Source organism: Pituophis catenifer, unplaced genomic scaffold (assembly GCF_029215685.1).
Source record: "Pituophis catenifer annectens isolate HBS135680 unplaced genomic scaffold, rPitCat1.0.hap2 SCAF_2, whole genome shotgun sequence".
NCBI lineage: Eukaryota > Metazoa > Chordata > Lepidosauria > Squamata > Colubridae > Pituophis > Pituophis catenifer.
The window spans coordinates 16,019,996-16,044,688 of NW_027256882.1; the positions used below are offsets into that span (position 1 = coordinate 16,019,996).

The window sequence follows — 24,693 nt, forward strand, 5'->3', positions numbered from 1 at the left end:
TTTGAGCTTAAATTGAAAGAGATCTGATCTTTTTTTATGCAGTACCATCACATGCAGTTTTAAATCAGCAATCGCAGTCGAGCCTTTTCTATATTCTTGGTAGGAATTTCGTGATTCCTGAACATTATCCTTTATTCTCTCACCCCGGTTATCAGCATGCACTGGGCCTCTCTTTGATGTGAGTTCTTTCATGCCTGCGAAGGTGTGTGTTTGAACTGAAGCATTTGCCACATTCCAAACACTTGTACGGCTTCTCCCCGGTGTGAATTCTCTGATGGGTCACGAGGGAGCTGCTCACGCTGAAACGTTTTCCGCACACCGAGCACGTGTAAGGCCTCTCCCCCGTGTGGGTTCTCCGGTGGGTACTGAGGTGAGCGTTCCAATTGAAACACTTCCCGCACTCCAGGCATTTGTACAATTTCTCCCCTGTGTGATTTTTTTCATGGGTGGTCAGGTTGATCTTCGTGATGAAGCACTTCCCGCACTCCGAGCATTTATAGGGCTTCTCTCCCCGGTGAATCCTCTCGTGTATGATCAGGTGAGAGCTGCGAAGGAAGCACTTCCCGCACTCCGCACATTTGTAGCGCCTCTCGCCGGTGTGAATCCTCTGGTGAGAAGTGAGGTTGCTGCTCACGTTGAAACTCTTCCCGCACTTCGGGCATTTGAACGGTCTCTCCCTGGTGTGGGTTCGCTCGTGGCGACAGAGGTGTGCGTTGGAAGTGAAGCACTTTCCGCATTCTGTGCATTTGTAGGGCCTCTCCCCTGTATGGGTTCGCTGGTGTCTGCGCAAGTGTGTGTTTGAACTGAAACACTTCGTGCATTCCAGACACTTATAGGGTTTCTCTCCTGTGTGAGTGATCTGATGGGTAATCAGGGAAGAACTCTGCGTGAAACTTTTCCCGCATTCCAGACATTGATATGGCTTCTTCCCGCTGTGTGATCTCTGATGTCGGCTTAGTTCAGCCCGCTCGCTGTAGCACTTTCCGCAGTCCGAGCACTGATGAGGCCTTTCTCCTGTGTGTGTCCTTTCATGTCTCCGTAAGTGGGTGCTCGAACTGAAGCACTTTTCACACGCCAAGCATTTGTATGGTTTCTCCCCCGTGTGTGTGATCTGATGCGTAGTAAGAGAAGAACTCTGCGTGAAGCTTTGGCCGCATTCCAAACATTTGTACGGCCTCTCTCCGGTGTGAGTTTTTTGATGCCGGTTCAGCTGGGCTACTTGAACAAAACACTTGCCGCACTCCGGGCACGGAAATGGCCTCTCTCCTGTGTGGTTTCGCTTGTGCAGGCTCAGTTTGGTCCTCGTGATGAAGCCTTTCCCGCATTCCAAACACTTATGGGGTTTCTCTCCCGTGTGGATTTTTTTATGCTTGATCAGGTCCGAGCTGCGAGCAAAACCTATCCCACACTCGGAGCATTTATGAGGCTTCTCACCAGTGTGAATTTTTTTGTGCTTCAGGAGATCCGAACTGCAAGCGAAACGTTTTTTACAGGCGGGGCATTCATGCGGCTTCTCTCCCGTGTGAATTTTTTGGTGTTTGATAAGATCAGAACTGCGAGTAAAACATTTGCCGCACTCCGCGCATTGGTAGGGTTTCTCGCCGGTGTGAATTCTCTGGTGGGAAGCAAGGTTACTGCTCATGCTGAAACTCTTTCCGCATTTTGAACATTTATAGGGTTTCTCGCCTGTATGGGTTCTTTGATGGACCCTGAGGTGTCTTTCTGAACTGAAACACTTTCCGCATTCCAAACATTTGAAGGGTTTCTCCCCACTATGTGTCCTGCGATGGGAAGCGAGATTACTGCTCTCGCTGAAGTTCTTTCCACACTCTAAACACGTGTACGGTTTCTCCCCTGTGTGCGTTCTCTGATGCACGCTCAGGTGTGTATTCGATGTGAAGCACTTCCCGCATTCCAAACATTTGTACGGTTTCTCCTCCATATGGATCATTTGGTGCGTAATCAGGGCTGAACTCTCGACGAACCTTTTCCCACATTCCAAGCATTTAAAGGGCTTTTCCCCCGTGTGAGTCCTCTGGTGTCTCTCTAAATTTGTCTTCCAAATGAAGCTTTTCCCACATTCCGAGCATTTGTACGGTTTTTCCCCCATGTGAGTGTTTTGATGCCTGCTCAGTTGTGCGCTTTGGGTGAAACGCTTTCCGCACTCCAGGCATTTATGCAGGTGGTCAGCTGTGTGAGTTGTTTTGTGCGTGGTTAGATTCGTCTTTGTCGCGAAGGCCTTTCCACATTCCGAGCACTTGTACGGCTTCCCTTCTAGGCGAAATCTTTGGTTTGTACTTGGTTTGGTTTTATCCATGATTCTCCACTTGTTACCTTAAGAGATAAAGACCAAAAATTGGTAATTGGGTCTAAATTTGTAAACTGCCCCCCCCCAAATCACCATTTTACATAAGAAACTAAAGGCGCACCTAGCTTTTGGGGAGGAAAACAAGAAAAAAAAATCTGCCTCTGCTTCTGCCTCCCAGCAATTTGCCTCCTTGCAGCAAACAGCCTGATCAGCTTCAGCACAGCCTGATTTAGCACAAGCAGCTGATTGGCGGTTGGATCTGCCTCCCGGAATACCTCTGATCAGCTTCTTCCAGGCTGTGGGGATCACCATCGCCCATCACCACCGCCGCCACCTTTTGCTGCTGCCACCTATCGCTGCCTCCGCGTGCCTCATTTTCGGCCTGCACGCATCTCGTTTTGGCCTCCACGGACCCCATTTTCGGCCTCCGTGTGTCCCATTTTTGGCCCATTCCAGGTGGTGGTGATCCCTGCTGCCTGGAATGGGCCAAAAATGGGGACCGCAGTGATAGGTGGTGGCACCGATGGGTGGCGGCAATTCTCACAGCCTGGAACAGCTGATCAGAGGTATTCTGGGAGGCAGATCCAACCTCCAATCAGCTGCTCGTGCTAAATCAGGCTGTGCTGAAGCTGATCAGGCTGTTTGCTGCAAGGAGGCAAATTGCTGGGAGGCAGAGGCCAAAGGGTGTGGGCTGGTGGGTGGGCGGGCCTTCAGCAACATTTGCTATATAAGATGCACAGACATTTCCACCCACTTTTTTTGGGGGGATGGGGGAAGTGTGTCTTATACACCGAAAAATATGGAAAGTCTATTGCTAAAAGGTGAGGGTGAAAATAGTGGAAAGCTGCCCAAGGACAATATTGGGGAATACGTCTTCAGCTACTGTCACCGCCTCAGAAACACTGAAAAGCTTCAACAGATGCAATGAAAAGGACGTGAGGACTTGAAATTCTGCAAATGTATTTTAAAATCCTACAATAGTTATGGGCATTGATTCCTAGGAAAGAAGCTGCCTTACCAAGAGAAGCCACGATCCCACTGATCTCCTCCATGACTTCTCTATGCAGCGCCTTCTGGTCAGGCTCCAGCAGCGCCCACTCGTGCTCAGTGAAATGCACGGCCACGTCCTCCAAGGTGAAGAGTCTCTAAAAAAAGGGAGAAAAATGTTCCTTGCTCACAGATTGCTTAGAGCAGGGATCCCCAACCCCGTAGTCCATGGACCAGCACCGGGCTGCAGCATGCCAGAAACTGGGCCACACAAATAAGCAAAGGCCTATTTGGTCCTTGGTGCCCAAAAGGTTTGGAGGCCACTGACTTAGAGGTTTCTACTCTCTGCGTACGAAGCATGGTGGGTCTTAACCCCAAGTGACCAATTTTATTTATTAAATTTATATTACCATTAGAGGTTTGGTAGCATGAACTTTTGGCAAAAGCAAAGAAAAAGATGATTAGGGGACTGGAGGCTAAAACATAGGAAGAAGGGTTGCAGGAAAGGGTATGTCTAGTTTGATGAAAAGAAGGACTAGGGCTGACATGATAGCAATGTTCCGATATCTCAGGGGCTGCCACAAAGAAGAGGGAATCAAGCTATTCTCCAAAGCACCTGAGGGCAGGACAAGAAGCAATGGGTGGAAACTAAACAAGGAGAGAAACAACCTAGAAAGAAGGAGAAATTTCCTGATAGATAGAACAATTAGAGCCTTGGTAGTACAGGGGTTTAAGGCATCCTGTTATTAAGCTGGTTATTAAGACCAGCTGCCTGCAATTACTGCAGGGTTCGAATCTCGCCAAGGCTCAAGGTTGACTCAGCCTTCCATCCTTTCTAAGGTAGGTGAAATGAGGACCCAGTTTGTGGGGGCAATAAGCTGACTTTATATAAATATACAAAAGGATGAAGGCTATTGCTGAGCACATTGTAAGCCGTCCTGAGTCTTCGGAGAAGGGCGGCATATAAATCAAATTAAAAAAAAAAAAATTAATCAGTGGAACAACTTGCCTCCAGAAGTTGTGAATGCTCCAACGCTGGAAGTTTTTAAGAAGAGATTGGACAACAATTTGTCTGAAAGGGTATAGGTCAGTGATGGCTAACCTTTTTGCCATTGCGTGCCAGGAGCGGGGGTGGTGGTAGTGGTGTCGTGCACGTGTGTGCCCACACCCACAATCGTCCCACCAGAAGTTGGCAAACGGGCCGTTTCTGGCCTCCAGAGGGCCTCTGGGGGGGTGGGGGTGGGGAAGGCTGTTTTTGCCCTCCCCAGACTCCCAGAAAGGCTTGGGAGGCTGGGGAGAGGCCTTCTGGTCCCACCGGAAGTTGGCAAATGGGCATTTTTGGCCTCCGGGGGGCCTCTGGGGGGGATAGGGAAGGCTATTTTCGCCCTCCCCAGACTCCTAGAAAGGCTCTGGAGGCTGGGGAGAGCAAAAAACGGGCCTACTGTACGATCGCATGCCAGGAGCAGGGGGAGTGTGTGTGGGGGGGGTGTCGCACGTACATGCACAGTGGCAGGGTGCATAGAATTAAGGGTATGGGCACGTGCGTGCGCGACCCCCGCCCCTGCTCCCGGCACACAATGGCAAAAAGGTTACCCATCACTGAATTAGGCCATAGCTCATTAGTGGGCCGTGGCCCACAGGTTTGGGACCCCTGCCTTACCTGATCCCAATGAGCAGCAGACATTTTCCCTCCATCTTCCATCTCAGGAGGCTGAAGCTGTTTTTCACAAATCACTCCATCTCCTGTGAGAGAAAGTGTGTGTCAAGATCGTGAACAGTCGCTTCAGACAACGCTTGTTTCCTAGCACGTTTGAGCAAAAGCCCATTTATTTCCTCATTTATACCAATTTTTTTTAAAAAGAAATAACTACAGGTAGCCCTTAACAGTTCGTTTAGTGACCGTTCGAAGTTAGCGCGGCATTGACAAAAGTGAGCGATGACTGTTTTTCCAAACTTATGACCGCTGAAGCATCCCCACGGTCATGGGATCACAATTTGGATACTTGGCAAAGGGTTCATATTTATGACGGTTGCAGTGTCATAGCAAAACTCGCCTGACAAATATCTTGCTCAGCAAACAAAAAATTGGGGCTCAGCTGTTCAAGGACAATCTGTATTTGCTTCCTAAGCTCCTCTTTCCCCATTGAGCCATGTATGACAGGGCTGAGTCTCATGTATAAAATGTTGGAGGTGTTAAGCACCCCGGTTTATGTTAATAACACTGGAACCTGGGGTCTTTCCCCCTTCTTTAAAACCCTATCTAAATATGCCTTAGTTTCTTACTTAGTGAAACAGTGGCTCCTTCTTCGTCCTGCAAGAACCTCAGCCTGTCATCTGTTGAATCTTTGTGTGCTCCACAAAACTCCGGGTCGGTAACTCCATCCTTTTCCCAAAACAAAACAAAAAGTTGTGAATAAAAAATTAGCAAATGAATGATACCGAGTCACTTCTTGTGAGACTGGCAGCCATATAAATTTGATATAGACAGACAGACAGATATAGATGATATAGATGAGAGAGAGAGAGAGAGAGAGAGAGAGAGAGAGAGAGAGAGAGATAGATAGATAGATAGAGAGAGAGAGAGAGAGAGAGAGAGAGAGAGAGAGAGATAGCATATAGATGGATGGATGGAGATGATAGATAGATAGATAGATAGATAGATAGATAGACAGATAGATAGCATATAGATGGATGGATAGATGGATGGATGCAGATAGATAGATAGATAGATAGCATATAGATGGATGGATGGATGGAGATAGATAGATAGATAGATAGATAGATAGATAGCATATAGATGGATGGATGGATGCAGATAGATAGATAGATGGATAGATAGATAGATAGATAGAATATAGATGGATGGATGGATGGATGGATGGAGATAGATAGATAGATAGATAGATAGATAGATAGATAGATAGATAGATAGATAAAATAGACTGATGGATAGCAATTGCAGTGGTTCAGTTAACAAATGTGACAAGAAAAGTCGTAAAATGGGGCAAAACTCAGTTAACAAATTTCTCACTTAGCAACATAAATTTTGGGCTCAATTGAGGACTCCCTGTACTGCATGCCTAGGATGAAATGTTTCACTGATCTCCCGGCCCCGTTCACTCACCCAACTCTGCACCTGCGATGGAAAGCCTGGTAGGGATGGCTCCAGGATCACCACATCTTGGATCGATTTCTTTGTGCGTTGCTCCAGGTCCTGTTCCTGAAGATCCAGAGCGCAGATCTGGTTGCAGAAACGTTGAAGGAAGCGCTCTGGGAAGCGTTGCTGTAGCTCTGCACTGATCCTACCTGTGCACTTCTGAACTGCACTTCCTGAGAATTCCCTGCCGTTTCCAACCTGGATGGTGTCGAGATGTCCTACTTGACAGCCTGCTAAGTTCTGTTGCTCCACGACCGACATTTCTTCAAGGAAGCTTTGGTGAAAGACACCAGGGATTGGTTCTCCCTCTGTGCAAACTATACCAAGAGCCAGATTTTCCTGCTTGCAGTTCCTCCCAAATCCTGCAGAACAAAAGGCATTTTCTTATTAAGGATTGTCAGGAAAGAAAACAAAATGCCCCTCAGATTTGCAGCCCCTCGGAAGGCAAATCAAGGCCTCCCAACCACACTTTCCACTTTGCTACTTGAAGGGCATATAGATAGTCCTCAATTTACAACAATTCATTCAGTGACCGTTCAAAGTTACGACAGCATTGAAAAAAAGGAACTTGTGGCCATTTTTCAGTTAACCACCTTTGTAGTGTCTCCATGATCATGTGACCAAAATTCAGAACAACTGATACCTACTTATGACCTTTGCTGTGTCCCAAGGTCACGTGGTCCCCTTTTGCGACCTTCTGACGAGCGAAGTCAACGGGAAGACAGATTCACTTAAGCGGCCGGGTTACTCCACTTATCAACTGTTGGTGATTCACTGAACAACGGTGGCAAGAAAGGGTCGTAAAAAGGGGGTGATGCTAGCTTAACAAATATCTCACGTAACAACAGAAAATTTCGGGCTTGATGGTGGTTGTAAGTCGAGGACTATCTGTATGTAATGGACGCAAACCATGTTTGCAGGGGGTGCATCCATGCTGCTCTGGAGAAGGACTTGCATACTTGGATCCTTTTCATGTGCAAAAGCTAACATGTGTTCATCCTTTTTTTTAAAAAACAATTTGATTTATATGCCGCCCTTCTCTGGAGACTCAGGGCGGCTTCCAATGCGTTAAGCAATAGCCTTCATACTTTTGTATATTTATACAAAGTCAGCTTATTGCCCCCACAAACTGGGTCCTCAATTTACCTACCTTAGAAAGGATGGAAGGCTGAGTCAACCTTGAGCCTTGGAGAGATTTGAACTTTTCAGGAATCGCAGGCAGCTGGTGTTAATAACAGTGCTTTAGTCTGCTGCGCTACCAGGGCTCCTCTTGAGGTATCCTTGAGAGAGGCAAAACAATCCAGTCCTGCAGAGCTCCATCAGCACTTGGAAAAGCCCCGGGAGGAAAAGCTGGGGAATCCTGAGTGTCCCAATCAATCAATCAATCAATCCACCAATCCACCGATCAATTAACCCACCAAATCAATCAACGCACCAATCAATCCACCAATCAATTAACCCACCAATCAATCAATCAACCTACCAATCTATCAATCAACCCATCAATCAATTAACTCACCAATCAAATAATCAATCAATCCACCAATCCACCAATCAATTAACCCACCAATCAATCAACCTACCAATCTATCAATCAACCCACCAAATCAATTAACCCACCAATCAAATAATCAATCAATCAACCCACCAATCAATCAATCAACCCATCAATCAATTAATCCACCAATCAAATAATCAATCAATCAACCCACCCATCAACCAACCAACGAACCAACCAACCAGAACACAGCTGGAAGGGACCCTGGAGGTCTTCTAGTCCAACCCCCGGAGGCGGCGGCTGGAATAGCTACGAAGGCGGAGAATCATCCCAGGGTGCCTCTCTGCGCTTCTCCCGGGGATCCCCGAGTCGATCTCCGCCCAGATCCGTCGCCCACCGGGTCCCCGCAGAAACACCAAGGCGGCGGTAGCAGCCAGAGCGGCCGTTCGGACCCGAAAGACGCCCTGATTGCGGGAGGACCTGATATCCTTCCGCTCTAGGAATTCTTTTCCATACTTTTTAACTCTTTCCAGGTCTGCAGCGGCGGCGGGTGGGAGTCCCCTCGGCGGAATGCTGAGCCAGATGGAGGTTCCTCCTTGGCGTCTCCACTCCCGCCGCTGCTCTTGGGGGACGCCAGGAGAGAGCGAGGGAATCCCCCTAGGAGGAGTCACACGGGCAAAAGAAAGCAAGTGGGATCCGTTTAACGACCGAGGAAGGGCTCGGAGTTATGGCGAAGAAGGCAGAGGCTGCCGGCCACCCTATTGGATGATGATGATGATGATGATGATGATGATGATGATGATGAAGGCAGAGGCTGCCGGCCACCCTATTGCATGATGATGATGATGATGATGATGAAGATGAAGGCAGAGGCTGCTGGCCACCTTATTGCATGATGATGATGATGAAGAGGAGGAGGAGATGGTGGTGATAGTGGTGGAATAGCCATCAAGGCTTTTTTGACCCTGCCTGGCTGTGATGCTCCTCCATCACACTTGCAAAAGAAAGAAAGTGGGATCCGCTTAACGGCCGAGGAAGGGCTCGGAGTTATGGCGAAGAAGGCAGAGGCTGCCGGCCACCCTATTACATGATGATGAGGAGGAGGAGGAGGAGGAGGTGATGGAAGAGCCATCAAGGCTTTTTTTGACCCAGCATGGCTCCTCCATCACCTGACAAGCTGGGAGCTTCCTTTTTTTGGGGTGGGGTGGGGGGCGGATAGCCACTGCAAGAGGGAGAAGTGATGCTTGGGATCGGGGTGAGAGTAGAAATGGGGGGAGAGAGATTCTTACAAGTGGGGCGTAGCAAGTGGGACATGGCTAGTTTAGTGAAGAGAAGGACCAGGGGTGTGACATGATAGCAATGTTCCAATATCTGAGGGACTGACACGAAGAAGAGGGAGTCAACCTATTCTCCAAAGCAGGAGTCTCCAACCTTGGCAACTTTAAGCCTGGCGGACTTCAACTCCCAGAATTCCCCAGCCAGCAAAGCTGGCTGGGGAATTCTGGGAGTTAAAGTCCGCCAGGCTTAAAGTTGCCAAGGTTGGAGACCCCTGCTCCAAAGCATCCAAAGGTAGGACAAGAAGCAACTGGATGGAAACTAATCAAGGAGAGAAGCAACCTAGAACCAAGGAGAAATGTCCTGACAGTTAAAACAATTAATCCTCCAACACTGGAAGTTTTAAAGAAGAGATTGGATACTTATTGATCTCAATCAATCAATCAATCAATCAATAGAACTGGCTTGCCTACAGAAGTGGTGGATGCTCTATCCCTGGAAGCTTTTAAGAAGAGAGTGGACAGCGACCTATCTGAAACAGTATAGGGTCTCCTGCCTGCAAGAGGTTGGACTAAAAGACCTCTAAGGTCCCTTCCAACTCTGTTTATTCTATTTTCCTATCTATTTCCTATTCTATTATCCTATTCCTATTCTCATTCTCATTCCTCCATTCTATTCTAGAGAAGAATCAGGGTGACACCATAGCAGTTTTCCAATATTTGAGGGGCTGTCAGACAGAAGGGGGAGGGGGCAGGGGTGGGTTCTACATTGTTTTACTACCAGTTCTGTGGGCGTGGTTTATTTTGTGGGCGTGGCTTGATGGTCATGTGACAATTCTTTAGGATTTAGCAGAAGTACTGGTCTACCAGGCTTTTAACTGCTTGCAGAGCTGTACCGATTTACCCATTTATTTTTGCAGGCACTGATCTACTCATGTATTTTTGCAGGCACTGATCTACTCATGTATTTTTGCAGGCACTGATCTACTCATGTATTTTTGCAGGCACTGATCTACTCATGTATTTTTGCAGGCACTGGTCTACCCATTTATTTTTGCAGGCACTGATCTACTCATGTATTTTTGCAGGCACTGATCTACTCATGTATTTTTGCAGGCACTGGTCTACCCATTTATTTTTGCAGGCACTGATCTACTCATGTATTTTTGCAGGCACCGGTCTACTAATTTGTTTTCTTTTAACACTGATCAGCTGTAGGGCGGCCCGTTGAAACTCCACGGCAACAGTTTTTTTCCCTCTAGCCATCAGCTGGGACTCAGGAGGCAGCAATAGATTGGGGGTGGGGCCAAATAAAAGGTAAGAATAACACTGGGGGTGGGGTGGGGTGGGGAGTGCAGAACCGGTTTGGTGATGTCATATCATCAACGCTACTGGCTCGGGAGAACTGGGCTGAACCGGGAGGAACCCACCACTGGGAGGGGGGCAACCTATTTTCCAAAGCACCCGAAGGAAGGCCAGACAAGGAACAATGGATGGAAACTAAGGAGGGAAGCAACTTAGAACTAAGGAGAAATTTCCCGACAGTGAGCATAACCAACAGCTTGCCTTCAGAAATGGTGGGTGCTTCATCATTGGAAACTTTCAAGAAGAGACTGGGAATTCTCAGGGACGACTCTCACCCTGGTCACCACTTCTTTACCCTCCTACCATCAGGAAGGCGATATAGAAGCATAGCCAGTCGCAGGAACAGGCTGAAGAACAGTTTTTATCCGTGGGCTGTCAGACTCCTGAATGAAAAATAACATCATAACTACATAGTATGATGGACTTGCAGGGCCGACGCAATGTGTAACATGTTCACACTGGTGCAATAGGACTGGGTGTTTTGTTAATATGATTTATTGGGTTAGGGATTTTCTGTTTCCACTGTGAAGTGTATTGTGTTGTGGGGGGTGCACCGAGGGAGCTCAGCCAATCTCATTGTACATATGTTGTGCGCTGACAATAAAGATTTGAACTGGATTCGAATTGGACAGCCATTTGTCTGAAATGGTATAGGACAGTGATGGCTAACCTTTTTGCCATCGCGTGCCAGGAAGGAGGGGGGCGGGGGAGGTTCGCGCATGCACGTGCCCACACCCATAATTTTATGCACCCCGCCCTGCGCATGCGTGCCCAACCTCCCCTCCCCCCTTGCTCCTGGCCCATTTTTCTTTGTCACCTGGCTCCAGATCCTCTCTATGCATCTGGGGAGGGCGAAAATAGCCTTCCCCACCTACCCCCAGGCCCTCCGGAGGCAGAAGACAGCATGTTTCCCTACTTCTGGTGGTCCCAAAAGGCCTGAAAATCAGGTGGCCGGCACGCACATGCGTGCCAGAGCTGAGCTGGCGTGCCCACTGATATGGCTATGTGTGCCACCTGTGGCACGCGTGCCATAGGTTCGCCATCACGGGTATAGGATTTCCTGCTTGAGCAGGGAGTTGCACTACTAGAAGACCTCCAAGGTCCCTTCCAACTCAGTTATTTTGTAATTCTGTAACTCACTTGACAAGTGTTGCTGATTTGTATGCTGATGCTTAATTTAGATTTCAAAGAACAAGAACTTCAAGCGAGATTCCTGGACAGCAACAAACTTTTAAGGTCATTTTTTTTAAAAAAGTGCGTTCGTATGTACTCACAGCACCAAGGGGTTCCTTCCTCCATCTATCACAGTGACCCTAAGTGTGGAGAATGATCTCCAGAATTTGACTCAAAAGGAAATCAATTCGGGGGGGGGGTAAATCTTACAGACTCCCCCCCCTTTTGAAAGCATGGGTGATTAACAAGGAAGGAAAATTAAAGTTTGTCTTTACATTCGTTGGGAAGGAAGAGAATACAAGGCAGTAAATAGACACGCCCTGCAGGGAATTCTCATTGAGAGGATTTGAAGAGTGCTTGGGGCTGTGAGCTGCACGCCAGCTGTTAATTTGTCAAAGTCAAGGCAGGGATTTTATGAATTTCAGGAAGCAGCACAAGCCAGCGCCAGAGGCCACTAATTAACTAATTATGGTTACAGATTGGATAAAGCTTATTAGGAAGGCACCAGACCTGGTTGGGGGGGGGGGACTTGCTGAGTATGAAAGGACAAATTTGAGTTGATTATATACTCAAATCTATCTCTCATCTATCTATCACTGTCTCTTTTTATCTATATTTCTATCTCTACTATCTATCTATCTATCTATCTATCTATCTATCTATCTATCAAGACAAATTCCTTGTGTGTCCAATCACACTTGGCCAATAAAATTCTATTCTATTCTATTCTATTCTATTCTATTCTATTCTATTCTATTCTATTCTATTCTATTCTATTCTATTCTATTCTATTCTATTATCTATCTATCTACCAAGACAAATTCCTTGTGTGCCCAATCACACTTGGCCAATAAAATTCCTAATCTACCTATCCATCCTTATCTATCCTTATCTAATTTTTTTATCATCTTTCCATCTATCCATCCTTTCATCAGAGAATATTTGTAGCTCAGGATTGAACTGTGCTCTCTCTCTCTCTCTCTCTCTCCCCCCTCCCCTCCCCCTCTCTCTGATCTCTCTATATAAAATAACATTATACACACACACACACACACACACACACACACACACATAACGAATGACATGAAGAAAATCTACGTCGCTGCTAAGAATCCACAACAACTTGATGGCATACCTGTAATAGGCCACTTGCTTAGAGATCTTTTCCTTGTCGTTTTTTGTTTTCTTGGTTTCAAGCACAGAAACTTATTCTCCAAAGCACCTGAGGACAGGACAAGAAGCAATGGATGGAAGCTCATTAAAGAGAGATCCAATCTGGAATTAAGGAGAAATTTCCTGGACAGTGAGAAGAACCCTTGACCAATGGAACAGCTTGGCTGCTGGAGCCAAGCTGTGGGTGCTCCATCACTGGAGGTCTTAAAATAAAAAGATTGGACAGCCATTTGTCCCCGATGCAATAAGGACTCCTGATCTGGGCAGGGGTTCGACTAGAAGACCTCTGAGGTTCCTTCCAGCCCTATGATCTTCTAATTCTAGGTATATCCTCGCTCAGAATATTCAAATCCTTCAGGAAACAGCCACCAGGTGGCACCTTGTGCACCTAGCGGCTCCCAGCCTCAAAAAAGAACATCATTGGATCAGTTATGGCAACTCTTTAGCTCCTTGCCCAGAATCTTTGCCACTCTAGGAAATAGCACAACCTCTTTCTTTAACCCTTACATAGACGATAGAGATAAATTGCTTCTCATAAAGAGCAAAAGTATGGCTGCTACCAATAACAATAATAACAGAGGCGGCACAATGTGCAACGCTGCTGATCCTGAAGGGACGTAGAGTGATGGGCATATATGCATGCAGAGCCTCCTAAAGCAGGAGACAGTGGCATCACCTTATTCTCTCCTTCCTTGTTTGCAAGAGAGATCTCATGCCTGCAGTCCTGGGAGAACCAAGGGGCTGATCTGGGAAAGCTTGTCCCCTTCCTGTCTTGGGGGACTCCGGAGAGAGGGGTAAGTTTGAGCTGCAAGAAGAGACATTTCCGCGCTGGAAAGTTGCCAGAGGTGAGCACGAAAGCCTTAGGGGAGGGAATCGGGGTGATTTTGGAGAGTTGAAAAATGCTTCCGTAGCATCCTCCTCTAAAATGATGGAATTTAGATCCCCTTGCAACCAAACAAAACAAACACCGACTTCAAGGGATAATTAGAACCTCAGAAAAAACAATTGCTGCCAACCTGCCTTCCATTGAGGACCTGTATACCGCACGAGTCAAAAAGAGGGCTGTGAAAATATTTACAGACCCCTCGTATCCTAGACATAAATTGTTCCAATTTCTACCCTCAAAAAGACGCTATAGAGCACTGCACATCAAAACAACTAGACCCAAGGACAGTTTTACCCCCGAATACCATCACTCTGCTTAACAACTAATTCCCAAAACACTGTCAAATAATTTACTAAGACTGTATTACTATTATTATTCTCTTCCGTCCTAGTATTATCTCTTCCCACTTATTACTATAGCCATATTGCTTGTATCTTTCAATTATATTGTTTTTATTTGTATCTTTCAATTATATTGTTTTTATTTCTTTCCTAGTACGATTTGATAGCTTATTAATAACCTTGACTATCACTAAGTGTTGTATCTTTTTCTTCTTGATGAATGTATTTTATTCTCCTTATGTACACTGAGAGCGTATGCACCTAAGACAAATTCCTTGTGTGTCCAATCACACTTGGCCAATAAAGAATTCTATTCTATTCTATTCTATTCTATTCTATTCTATTCTATTCTATTCTATTCTATTCTATTCTATTCTATTCTATTCTATTCTATTCTATTCTATTCTATTCTTTGCCTCCAGTCCCCTAATTAAAGATGATTAGGGAACTAGGAGCCAAAACATATGAAGAACGGGTTGCTGGAATTGGGTAGGTCTAGTCTAGGGAAAAGAAGGACTAGAGGTAACATGAGAGCAGTAACCTAGAACTAAGGAGAAATTTCCTGACAGTTAGTTGGTGAGATTTGAACTTACAGTAATGGCAGACAGCTCGTGTTTCCTCCAGGAATTGTGGAAACTGTCGCGCGACCACACTCTCAACAACCTTCGCCACAAAGCGAAGGTTGGAGACAGGATGGTAGTTGGCTAATACTGCCGGGTCCAACATTGGCTGGCCACGCCCCCAAACCGGTCTCCGGCCCGGTCGCCGCTCTCATAACCCGCCCACCTTATCAGAGACTTTTTTTTTTTAACTTTTAAAAGCATTTTTTCTACAACCTCTTTGGCCGAAGAGGTTGTAGGGAAAAAAATGCCTTTAAAAGCCTCTGGCGATCCCAGCTGAGTTGCCTGATCGTCAGAGGCTTCTAAAAGCATTTTTTTCTGCAACTTCTTAAGGTTGTAGAAAAAATGTTTTTAAAAGTAAAAAAGAAAAAAGTTGGCCATGCCTACCCAGTCACATTACCCCCACCAAGCCACGCCCACAAAATAAGCCACGCCCACAAAATCGGTAGTAAAAAAATTTAGAACCCAGCCCTGATGGTAATACTTCCAACTTTTCTCCAGGCCTGGTTCTTTCAGACAAAGCTGCTTTGGAGGTCCGAGAGCTCTCTTACAACTGTTTTCAACTGTCCAATAACCCAGAGAGGAGATGGATGCAAAAGACCAAAGAGCAGGTAAATGCCTTCCTACAGCTCAGGTTGAGACCCACACGGAAGCAAGTGAAAGAACTGGGCAGGAGGGTCTGGAAGAAGATACATTCGCTTCAACTGAACTGCACCAGCTTTTCAGGGAATTCTGCTACAAGGAGGCCAAGGGCCCCCGTGACGTTTGCAGTCAACTCCACCAACTTTGCCAACAATGGCTGAAGCCAGAACAGAACACGAAAGCTAAGATGCTGGATTTGGTGGTCCTGGGGCAGTTCCTAGCTGTCCTGCCCCCAGAGATGGAGAGCTGGATCAGGGAATGCGGAGCAGAGACCTGTTCCCAGGCGGTGGCCTTGGCAGAAGGTTTCCTTCTGAGCCAGGTGGAAGACAAACAGAAGCAGGTGAGAATATTTAAATCGAATAAAGGAGAATATATGTAGTTTAGGGTTGAAATGAGGGTCCGCCAGCAGCCTACAGAGCTGGCAGCAGAGTCGGACAGTGAGGAGGCTGGGGAGGAACATGGGCCAGTCCTGGAATCTGGGGAAGGCCCAGACGAGGGCTCTGTGTTGGAGGCAGAGATGGGGCCAGGGCCATCTGGGAGCGATGCACGGGCTCCAGAGCCTCCAGAAGTGGACAGCAGAGAGGCAGAGGAACAGGAGGAGCCTGCTCCTAGTGCACGCATGCATAGAGCTGCCAGAAGGCAAGAGCAGCTAAAGCAAAAGGGACGACTCAGGAGTAAGGCCAAGAGATGATTGGCCCCTCCCATAAGGCTTAAAAGAGAAACAAAGGCACTTGGGCCTTTTTGCAGGAAAGCAACATTGCTAACTCTGTTTCCAGTTGGCGTCTCTTGTTTGTTTCTGATCTTCGTGGGGCTTTGCCAAGTAAGGCCTTTGGCAGGGTGTCAAAGAAGATAAAGCTTGGTGATTATCCCGAAGGACTTTTGTTGCAACTAATTGGGACTCAGCTGAGATTGAACGTAATTCTCAGCTCTTACAATAAAATAGGTTTATTTGGGACTAATTGTGTCTTGTAATGACTCAGTAAGCCTAGGTCACAACAGAGGGGCCCTTGGTGCTCTTTGAGCTTGCTTGTTTCCTTGCAGACATTTCATTACCCTGACTAGGTAATATCAGTGCATAGGAATTCTGGGAGTTGAAGGGAGTTCAGGAATTCTGGGAGTTGAAGTCCACAGGTTGTAAAAGAGCTACATTTGCCCACCCCTGAGCTATACCCATTTCCTGCAACCGTTCTTCATCTATTTTAGCCTGCAGGCCCCTAATCCTCTTTGTCACACTTTGCATTCTTTCTAGTTTATGGGATTTTCTAGATCATGGGATGGATTTTTGTAGTAGAAGACGAGAGTGTGTTTGTTCTTATGTGCTATATCAGGGGTGTCAAACTTGATTTCATTGAGGGCCACATCAGAGTTGTGATTGACCTCGGGGGCCGGGGGGGTCATGGCCAGGGGCATGTGGCCAGCTTGACATCAGTCATCGAGGCTCCATTTTTGGCCATGACAGCCTCCTGCAACCCTCTGCCAGTGAAAATGCCCCACCTTCAAGCTCCATTTTCATTTGCAGAGGGTTGTAGGAGGCCGTCACGGCCGAATATGGAGCCTGGAAGGGGCATGTGGAGCTCTCCTGAGCTCCATTTTTGCTGGCAGAGGCACCGTGGCCCGGTCCTTTGCTGTTTCCAGGGCGGTCCTGCGGGCCAGATCTAAGCAGACCTGGCCCATGGGCCTTGAGTTTGACACCCCTGTGCTATATGCTAATCCTTCTTGTTGATATTTCCATGCAGGAAACACCTGTTGAAGTAGATGGGGACCATCCAAAGCCAAGGAGGATTTCTTGGGAGGTTCGACCTCCAGATATCTTATCAGGTAAGACATGATATCCTTTTCCCCAGACAAATCTCAACTCTCATCTTCAGGAACTGCTTTTGCAGTACGAATCTGACTCTGGATGAGTTTTTATATCTCCCTAACAATATTTTGGAATGTCTCCTTCTACCTCCTTTGCCTCCCTCACAGAAGAAAATACGCCACCATTTGTACCTCTTGAAACATCTCCTTTTGACGGTGGAGCAGAGACAGCAGCTGTGCCCTCAGTTCAGGTAGGGAAATATCAAGAAAAGATATGTGCCGAGATGATTTGTGGGTGTAGGGTTTGTAAAAACGGTATAATAATCCCATTTCAGGAATTGTTCTTAATTATGACTCGGTGGGACCTCCTTAGCTTGATCATGGGCATTATGGAATAGAGGTAACCAACATAGGGCTCTGTTTATATCCTGATAGCATCACATTCATTTCAGAAGCACCGAGGCATATCCAAGTTGAAAGTATTAGCTGGTGACATCACCATTGCCTGAGGGATGCCAAGTTGGGGGCTCCTTTCAGGTCCCTGGCTGGAGCTGGAGCAAAGGACAGGAGCTCAATCCTGCCCTTAGGCAACACTTGGGTTTCAAACACAGAGTTACTCACCTCCTGTTCTGATCCCCTTTTTATTTAGAAAGGCAGGAATACATGGCATTTACTGACAAAACTCCAGGTCACACATCCTTAGGTGATTCCCAAGCAGTCTCTGGGTTCTCTGGTGGGAACTTCAATTAGCACTTCAATCCCAACACAAAGACTCCTGACCAACCTGGGTAGTGTATCTTCTGCCCGAAGGCAATACTCCAAAAAGATTGTAAGCAGGATGGGATGAGTCTCTGAGAATGTTATGCAACTTTCTCAAACAGCGAGATTCGAAGATGTCATCCAGGACTGATAGCTGGAGTCCGATGATATTCTGGACAGTTTTAATGATTCTCTGTAGAGCTTTTTTGTCCACTACAGAGCTGTTCCCATACCATGCAAGAATGCCGTATGTCAGGACACTCTCAATGGTGCTGCGATAGTAGGACAGAAGTAGATGCTGAGATAGATAGCTTCTTCTGTGCCTTCTTCACAAGCATGTTAACATTCATAGTCCTTGAGAGGTCCTTCGAGATATAAAAAAGCTGACAGCCTCAAGACCCAAGCAACATATGACAGGTGAGCTCCCGTTACTTGCTCTAGCTCCTACCCACCTAGCAGTTCAAAAGGATGCAAATGCGAGTAGATAAATAGGTACCACTTTGATGGGAAGGTAACAGTGTTCTGTGCACTTCGGCATATAGTTATGAGCTGGCCACATGGCCATGGAAAATGTCTTTGGACAATGCTAGCTCCCTTGGCTAAGAAACGGAGATGAACACTGCCGCTAGAGTCGAACCCGATTGGACAGGGAAACCTTTATATTTATCCTATTAGCACATTGTTTAACACACCTCATCTCATTTTGTCACAATTTCTAACTTATTCCACCGCACCCCTTAAAGGTGGTTTGGAGTCTGTCTGTTAATGTATGTTGATTTCAGCATCCTGCCCTGAGTCCCATGTCCTTGAAGGAAGTGGCCGTCAATTTCACCGAGGAGGAGTGGGCTCTGCTGGATTCCACCCAAAAAGCCTTGCACTGGGAAGTTATGCTGGAGAATTCCAGAAATGTGAACACTCTGGGTAAGGGCCCATTCTTTGCTATGGATTCAAATAACTGTTAGTTGTCTACAGAGATTCTCAATCATGCAAGTCACGGTTGTCCCAAAAGTGCTTTTCAAAAAGCAGCTGAACTTTCTTGGTGTTTTTTCTTGAAAACATTTCGCTTCTTATCCAAGAATTTTCTTCAGTTGCTTCTAGGATGAGAAGTGAAGCGTTTTCAAAGGGGAAAAAAAAGCAAGAAAATCCAATTCCTTTTTGAAAAGCACATTTGGGATAGCTGGCAGATGCTTTTTGTGCCAAAGCTTCCAATGTAGAATTCAGAATTTGGCGTGCGCACTCACATTTGCGAACTGGTAGAGAAGGTAAGTGAATCCCATCTCTATGTATGTATATGTATATGTATATGTATATGTATATGTATGTGTATGTGTATGTATATGTATATGTATGTGTATGTGTATGTGTATGTGTATGTGTATGTGTATGTGTATATGTATATGTATATGTATATGTATATGTATATGTATATGTATATGTATATGTATATGTATGCGTAGGAAGAACCTGGCTAAAAAGAAATACACATAAAGGCCTACGAAAAGAAAAGAAAACAAATGTATATGTATCAGTGGTGAAATCTAAAATTTGTTACTACTGGTTCAGTGGGCGTAGCTTGGTGGGGGGAGGGTAATGTGACTGGGTGGGCGTGGCCAATTTTTTTTTTTTTACTTTTAAAACCATTTTTTCTTTGGCGAAGAGGTTGTTAAAAAATGCTTTCAAAAGGCTCTGACGATCCCAGCTGAGTTGCCTGATTGGCAGAGGCTTTTTTAAAAAGCCTCTGCTGATCAGGCAACTCAGCTGGGATCGTCAGAGGCATTTAAAAGAAAAAAAGGGTTTTTTTTCTTTTAAAAGCCTTTGACGATCCCAGCTGAGCCACACGATCATCAGAGGCTTTTTTTTTTTAACTTTTAAAAACATTTTTTGGCCGAAGAGGTTGTAGAAAAAATGCTTTTAAAAGTAAAAAAAAAGCCTCTGATGATTGTGCAGCTCAGCTGGGCATGCGGGGGGGAGGGGGACAGGGATTTTTGCTAACAGTTCTCCGAACCACCCACTTCCATCACTACTGGATTGGGTGATCTGGTCCGAACCGGGAGCATTTCACCCCTGATGTATATGTATATGTATATGTATATGTATATGTATATGTATATGTATATGTCCTAAAGATGCGAGTTCCAGGTATAGTTATAGAAGAGGCAATAGACATCACGATCTCCGGAACATTTAAAAGTTTAAAAAATTTTATTTTAAAACTTGTGCTAAGCTTTTGTCGGCCCCTACCGACTTCGTCAGAGTATAAAATCCCCATTGAGGAGCTGCTTGCTTTTATGTAATGCTGATCAATTTGGTCATTGTGCATGTAACAGGCCCATACCCTTCCCTTCCCCCTGTAATTATCTTTTTTTCTGCCTTAGTCATGCTGACGGATGACGATGCACTTTCCCCTGCTTGATCAGCGGTAGTGGAAATCTTCATAGGAGAGCGAACCGGTTCGCTCTGAATGTCAGTTGGGCCCTTCCTCCCTGCCCCTGCGCTATACCTACCTTTATTTCATTTGTTTTTTGGTCAACTGTAAGGCGTGGCAGAGGGGATTGCCATGCCTCAGCTGTTTTTTTTCTCAATGCGCTTTCGCAAAGCGCAAATTCGGCATGTGTGCAATCGTGCACGATGCAAACTGGTGGTAAAAGTGATTAGAACCCACCACTGATATGCATATGTATATAAAATGAATGAGTGGGACTTTTGGCCTGTCGTCCCTTGATCGCAATTTAAGCTCTTGGTAACTGGTCCACATTTCTGACCTTCTGACCTTCCCTGCCGGCTTCCCATAAGCAAAGTCAATGGGGAAGCTGGCAGGAAGCCGCAAGTTATGATCATGAGAAGTTCCTGCTTAATGACCAAGCGGCAGTTATTTTAACAATGGCAACCGGAACTGCTGAAACTGCCTCATAAGTCATTATAGCCATGTGATTATTATTATTATTATTATTATTTTGCTTTACAACTTAGTGATGGGAGTTTCTGGTTCCAAATATCGTTGTTAAGCAAGGACTGGCTGTAATGTTGTTAAACGTGCACCTTTGTTTTGCTTGAAAACGGTCACTTTCTTGCATCTCCATTATAAATAAAGCAGTTAAAGTTTATTTACAGGATTATCAAAAAAATAAAAATAAAATAAACACATTGGGGGAAAAATCTATCCCAAAATACTAACGACATTTTTAAGCAAAGGAGGAGAATATCTGTTTAAATTGAGTATTTAAATATAATTACCTGTTTAAATTTAATCACTGGAACAATGGGGGGGGGTTGTACATTGAGCCAGAACACAGAGTTGTAGTTGATTGGTTAAGAGAGTTAGCCGGTGAAACAATCTGCACTATGATTGGTTGTTAGGGATGTGGAGGGGGAGTTTCCCTTTTTCCCGCCCTTTTCTTCTGTTTGCTCTGTGATTTACCTCACGATGCTCCTGTTTGCCTATCTTGTTTGCTGTAAAATAGAGATGTAAAATATATTGATTTATAGAAAACTACAAATTGGGGTCAGCGTCTCTCACTTCATTTGGACAGCTGCTGCACAATTCCCTGACAATATTCTTCTGTTCAATAAAGTGTTATCAATATTTCCTTTAAATATCTAAAATTTCCTTTTTATAAATAATGATTTTTCTTTTGATCACACCTCTGAGATTTGATCTTTTTTATTTAAGGAATTATATCCCAGATTGAATCTGGATTTATTAAAATCCATATGGTTTACTTATGTTTAAATGTTCCTTTTGTATACTTTTCCTGCGATTTAAAGTCTTTTTGTCAAACTTTTGGCCAGAGAAAATATATTTTTGTTCCTCTTCCTTGAGTGTTTCCCCCTCCTTTTTTTTAACTGGGGGCACCAATGGCCCTTGGGGGCATGAATGGTCCCTATTTTGGGGTAGAAATGTATAGATTTGTCCTGCAAGCCTCCTGGCAGATCATGGAAGGTATGATGTGAAAGCTATACAGGTAATCCAGCGGTGGGTTGCTAATGGTTCGCCCCAGTTCGGGTGAACCAGTAGCAGCGGTGGCGGGAGTCTCTGTCCTCCCGCCCGGATGTCATCAAATACGCTCTGTGCCTGCGCAGAAGCTTCTGTGCATGCAAAGAAGTGGTGCACACGTGAACGAACCGGTAGCAAAGGTAAGTGAAACCCATCCCTGAGGTAATCCTTGTTTTATGACCATTCACCTAACAATGGCTCACAATTATAAGGCCTTGGGGAAAGTGACTTACAACCTGTAGTAGCACATAACTGGCACACCAGCTTTTAAGGTTCAGTTTTTTATTCTTTCTATCTCAAGCAGGAGATGAAAAAGAAATTGAGAACTGCCAAGAACCCGATATGGCGACATCACCAGCAATCCATCTTGAACTGAGAAAAGAGATATTTGGGGTTCAATGGAGGTCTCAAACATTCCGGGAAAGCCACTCACAGCCTGGGGAGGAGAAATTGTTAAATTGTGGATGTGCTGGAGTCCAGGAACTCTTCCTGACCAAAGGAAATGAGAAAAGGACGAAAAAGGACAACTGCCTCATATGTAAAAAAATACTCAAAGGTAAATTGGATTTGCTCCCCCTGAATAGGTAGTCCTTGATTTATGACTGCAATTGGGAGCTGGGTTTCCATTGCTAAGTGGAGCAGTTGTTAAGCGAATCATGCGGTTGTTAAGCAAATCCCAGCTTCCCTCATTGATTTTGCTTGTTGGAAGCCAGCTGGGAAGGTTACACGTCACGATCACATGACCCTGGGATGCTACAATCATCATAAATACATGCCAGCTGCCTAGTGCCTGAATTTTGATCACATGACTGTGGGGATGCTGCAGCAGTCATAAGTGCGAAGAGCGGTCATGAGTAATTTTTCCCCCCAGTGCTGTTGCTACTTTGAACAGCCACTAAACAAGTGATTGTAACTGGACAACTACCTCTATCTTTGCTCCTGAGGAATTTTAGGAGTTAAAGTTCACAAGTCTTAAAGTTGCCAGATTTGGAGACTCCTGAATGGCATTGCAGCAAGAGGTAGCCAGTATGAATGCACAAAACATGGAATCTATTTTAACCAATTTTCCCTTCCTATTTTAGGTCAACAAATCCACACTGGAGAAAAAACATGTAAACCCAGGCAACTTAGAAAGGACTTGGGGGATCTTCCTTCCCATAAAAGGTTCCACCCCAAGGGAAAAACATACCCCTGTGTGGAGTGTGGAAAGAGCTTCAGTGAAAAGCGATCCTTGACCGATCATAAAAAGAGCCACCCGGACGAGAAACCGCATAAATGCTTGGAGTGCGACAAGTGTTTCCACACCAACAGCCAACTTGCTTCTCACAAAAGGACCCACACCAGAAAAAACACATACACCTGTAAGCTGTGTGGAATGAGCTTCAGAATGAGGAGTTTGCTTACTTTCCACGGCAGGATTCACTTGGGGGAGAAACCGTATAAATGCATGGAGTGTGGAAAGAGTTTCAGATGGACCAGCGATCTTACGTCTCATATTAGGATTCACACAGGGGAGAAACCCTACAAATGCCTAGAGTGTGGAAAGAGCTTCAGCAGGAGCAGTTCCCTTACCTACCACAAAAGGATCCACACGGGGGAAAAGCCCTACAAATGCTTGGAGTGCGGGAAGTGTTTCAGCGACTGCAGCGCTCTGTGTTCTCATAAAAGGAGCCATTCCTCGGAGAAACCCTATAAATGCACCGACTGCGGGAAGAGCTTCGGGAAGAACAGCTTTCTCACGTCGCATAAAAGGCTCCATACGGGGGAGAAACCCTATCAATGTCCAGACTGTGGGAAAAGCTTCAGCCAGAGCAGCCATCTTACTTCCCACAAAAGGCTTCACACGGGAGAGAAACCCTATCAATGCCCAGACTGCGGGAAGAGCTTCAGCCAGAACAGCCATCTTACTTCCCACAAAAGGCTGCACACGGGAGAAAAACCCTACAAATGCACCGTGTGCGAAAAGAGCTTCAGCAACAGCAGTTCCCTGACTTCACATAAAAGGAGCCATACGGGGGAGAAACCCTATCGATGCGTGGAGTGTGGGAAGATCTTCAGCCAAAGCAGTCACCTCACTTCCCACAAAAGGCTTCACACGGGAGAGAAACCCTATCAATGTGCAGTGTGTGGGAAGAACTTCAGGTTGAGTAGTGAGCTTACATCCCACAAAAGGATCCACACAGGGGAAAAACCCTATAAATGCTGGGAATGTGGGAAGAGTTTCAAACAGAGCAGCCAACTTACGTCTCATAAAAGGACCCACACCAGGGGGGAAAATGTATAAATATATTTAATATGGAATAACTTTAGAACTGGGATATATTGTTGGCCTCAGGTCTGCTGTATTGTGTATTATATTGTTGGTTCTCTTATATTTTCAAGCCTTTTTAAGCCACTTGGAATCGCTGTTTGCAAATTGCGTGGCTTTATAAATCACTTAAGTAACAACAACAATATAGGTAGTCCTCAACTTACGACCACAATTGGGGCCCAGATATCTGTTGCTAAATGAGACATTTGTTAAGTGAATTTTGCACCATTTACACTCTTGCCACAGTTGTCAAGGGAATCAATGCAGTTGTTAAGTTAGTAATATGCTTGTTAAGTGAACCTGGCTTCTTCATTGACTTTGCTTGTCAGGTCACAAAAGGTGATCACATGACCTTGGGATACTGCAACTGTCATAAATATGAGCCAGTTGATGAGCATCTGATTT

The 24,693-nt window shown here is 45.5% G+C and overlaps 2 protein-coding genes across 3 annotated transcripts in view; one reads left to right on the top strand and one right to left on the bottom strand.

Annotated features, from left to right (window-relative positions):
- LOC139311782 (zinc finger protein 850-like) overlaps positions 1–24,314 on the top strand; it is a 300,225-nt gene extending 275,911 nt beyond the window's left edge. Inside the window, exons 7-8 of one of the 2 annotated variants that reach the window (XM_070936296.1) lie at positions 16,447–16,486; positions 23,109–24,314. In XM_070936296.1, the coding sequence (XP_070792397.1) occupies positions 16,447–16,486; positions 23,109–24,261 (1,193 nt within the window). In that variant the 3' untranslated portion in view covers positions 24,262–24,314. The remainder of the gene's footprint in view (positions 1–16,446; positions 16,487–23,108) is intronic. The other variant, XM_070936294.1, reaches the window with a different exon arrangement.
- LOC139311783 (zinc finger protein 585A-like) lies at positions 123–6,713 on the bottom strand. Its single transcript, XM_070936297.1, has 5 exons — positions 6,360–6,713; positions 5,579–5,678; positions 4,956–5,038; positions 3,327–3,453; positions 123–2,334 (listed from the first exon to the last, which is right to left on the bottom strand). The coding sequence occupies exons 1-5, from the start codon at positions 6,711–6,713 to the stop codon at positions 152–154; spliced, it is 2,847 nt and encodes a 948-aa protein (XP_070792398.1). The 3' UTR covers positions 123–151.
- Positions 24,315–24,693: the final 379 nt, after the last annotated feature.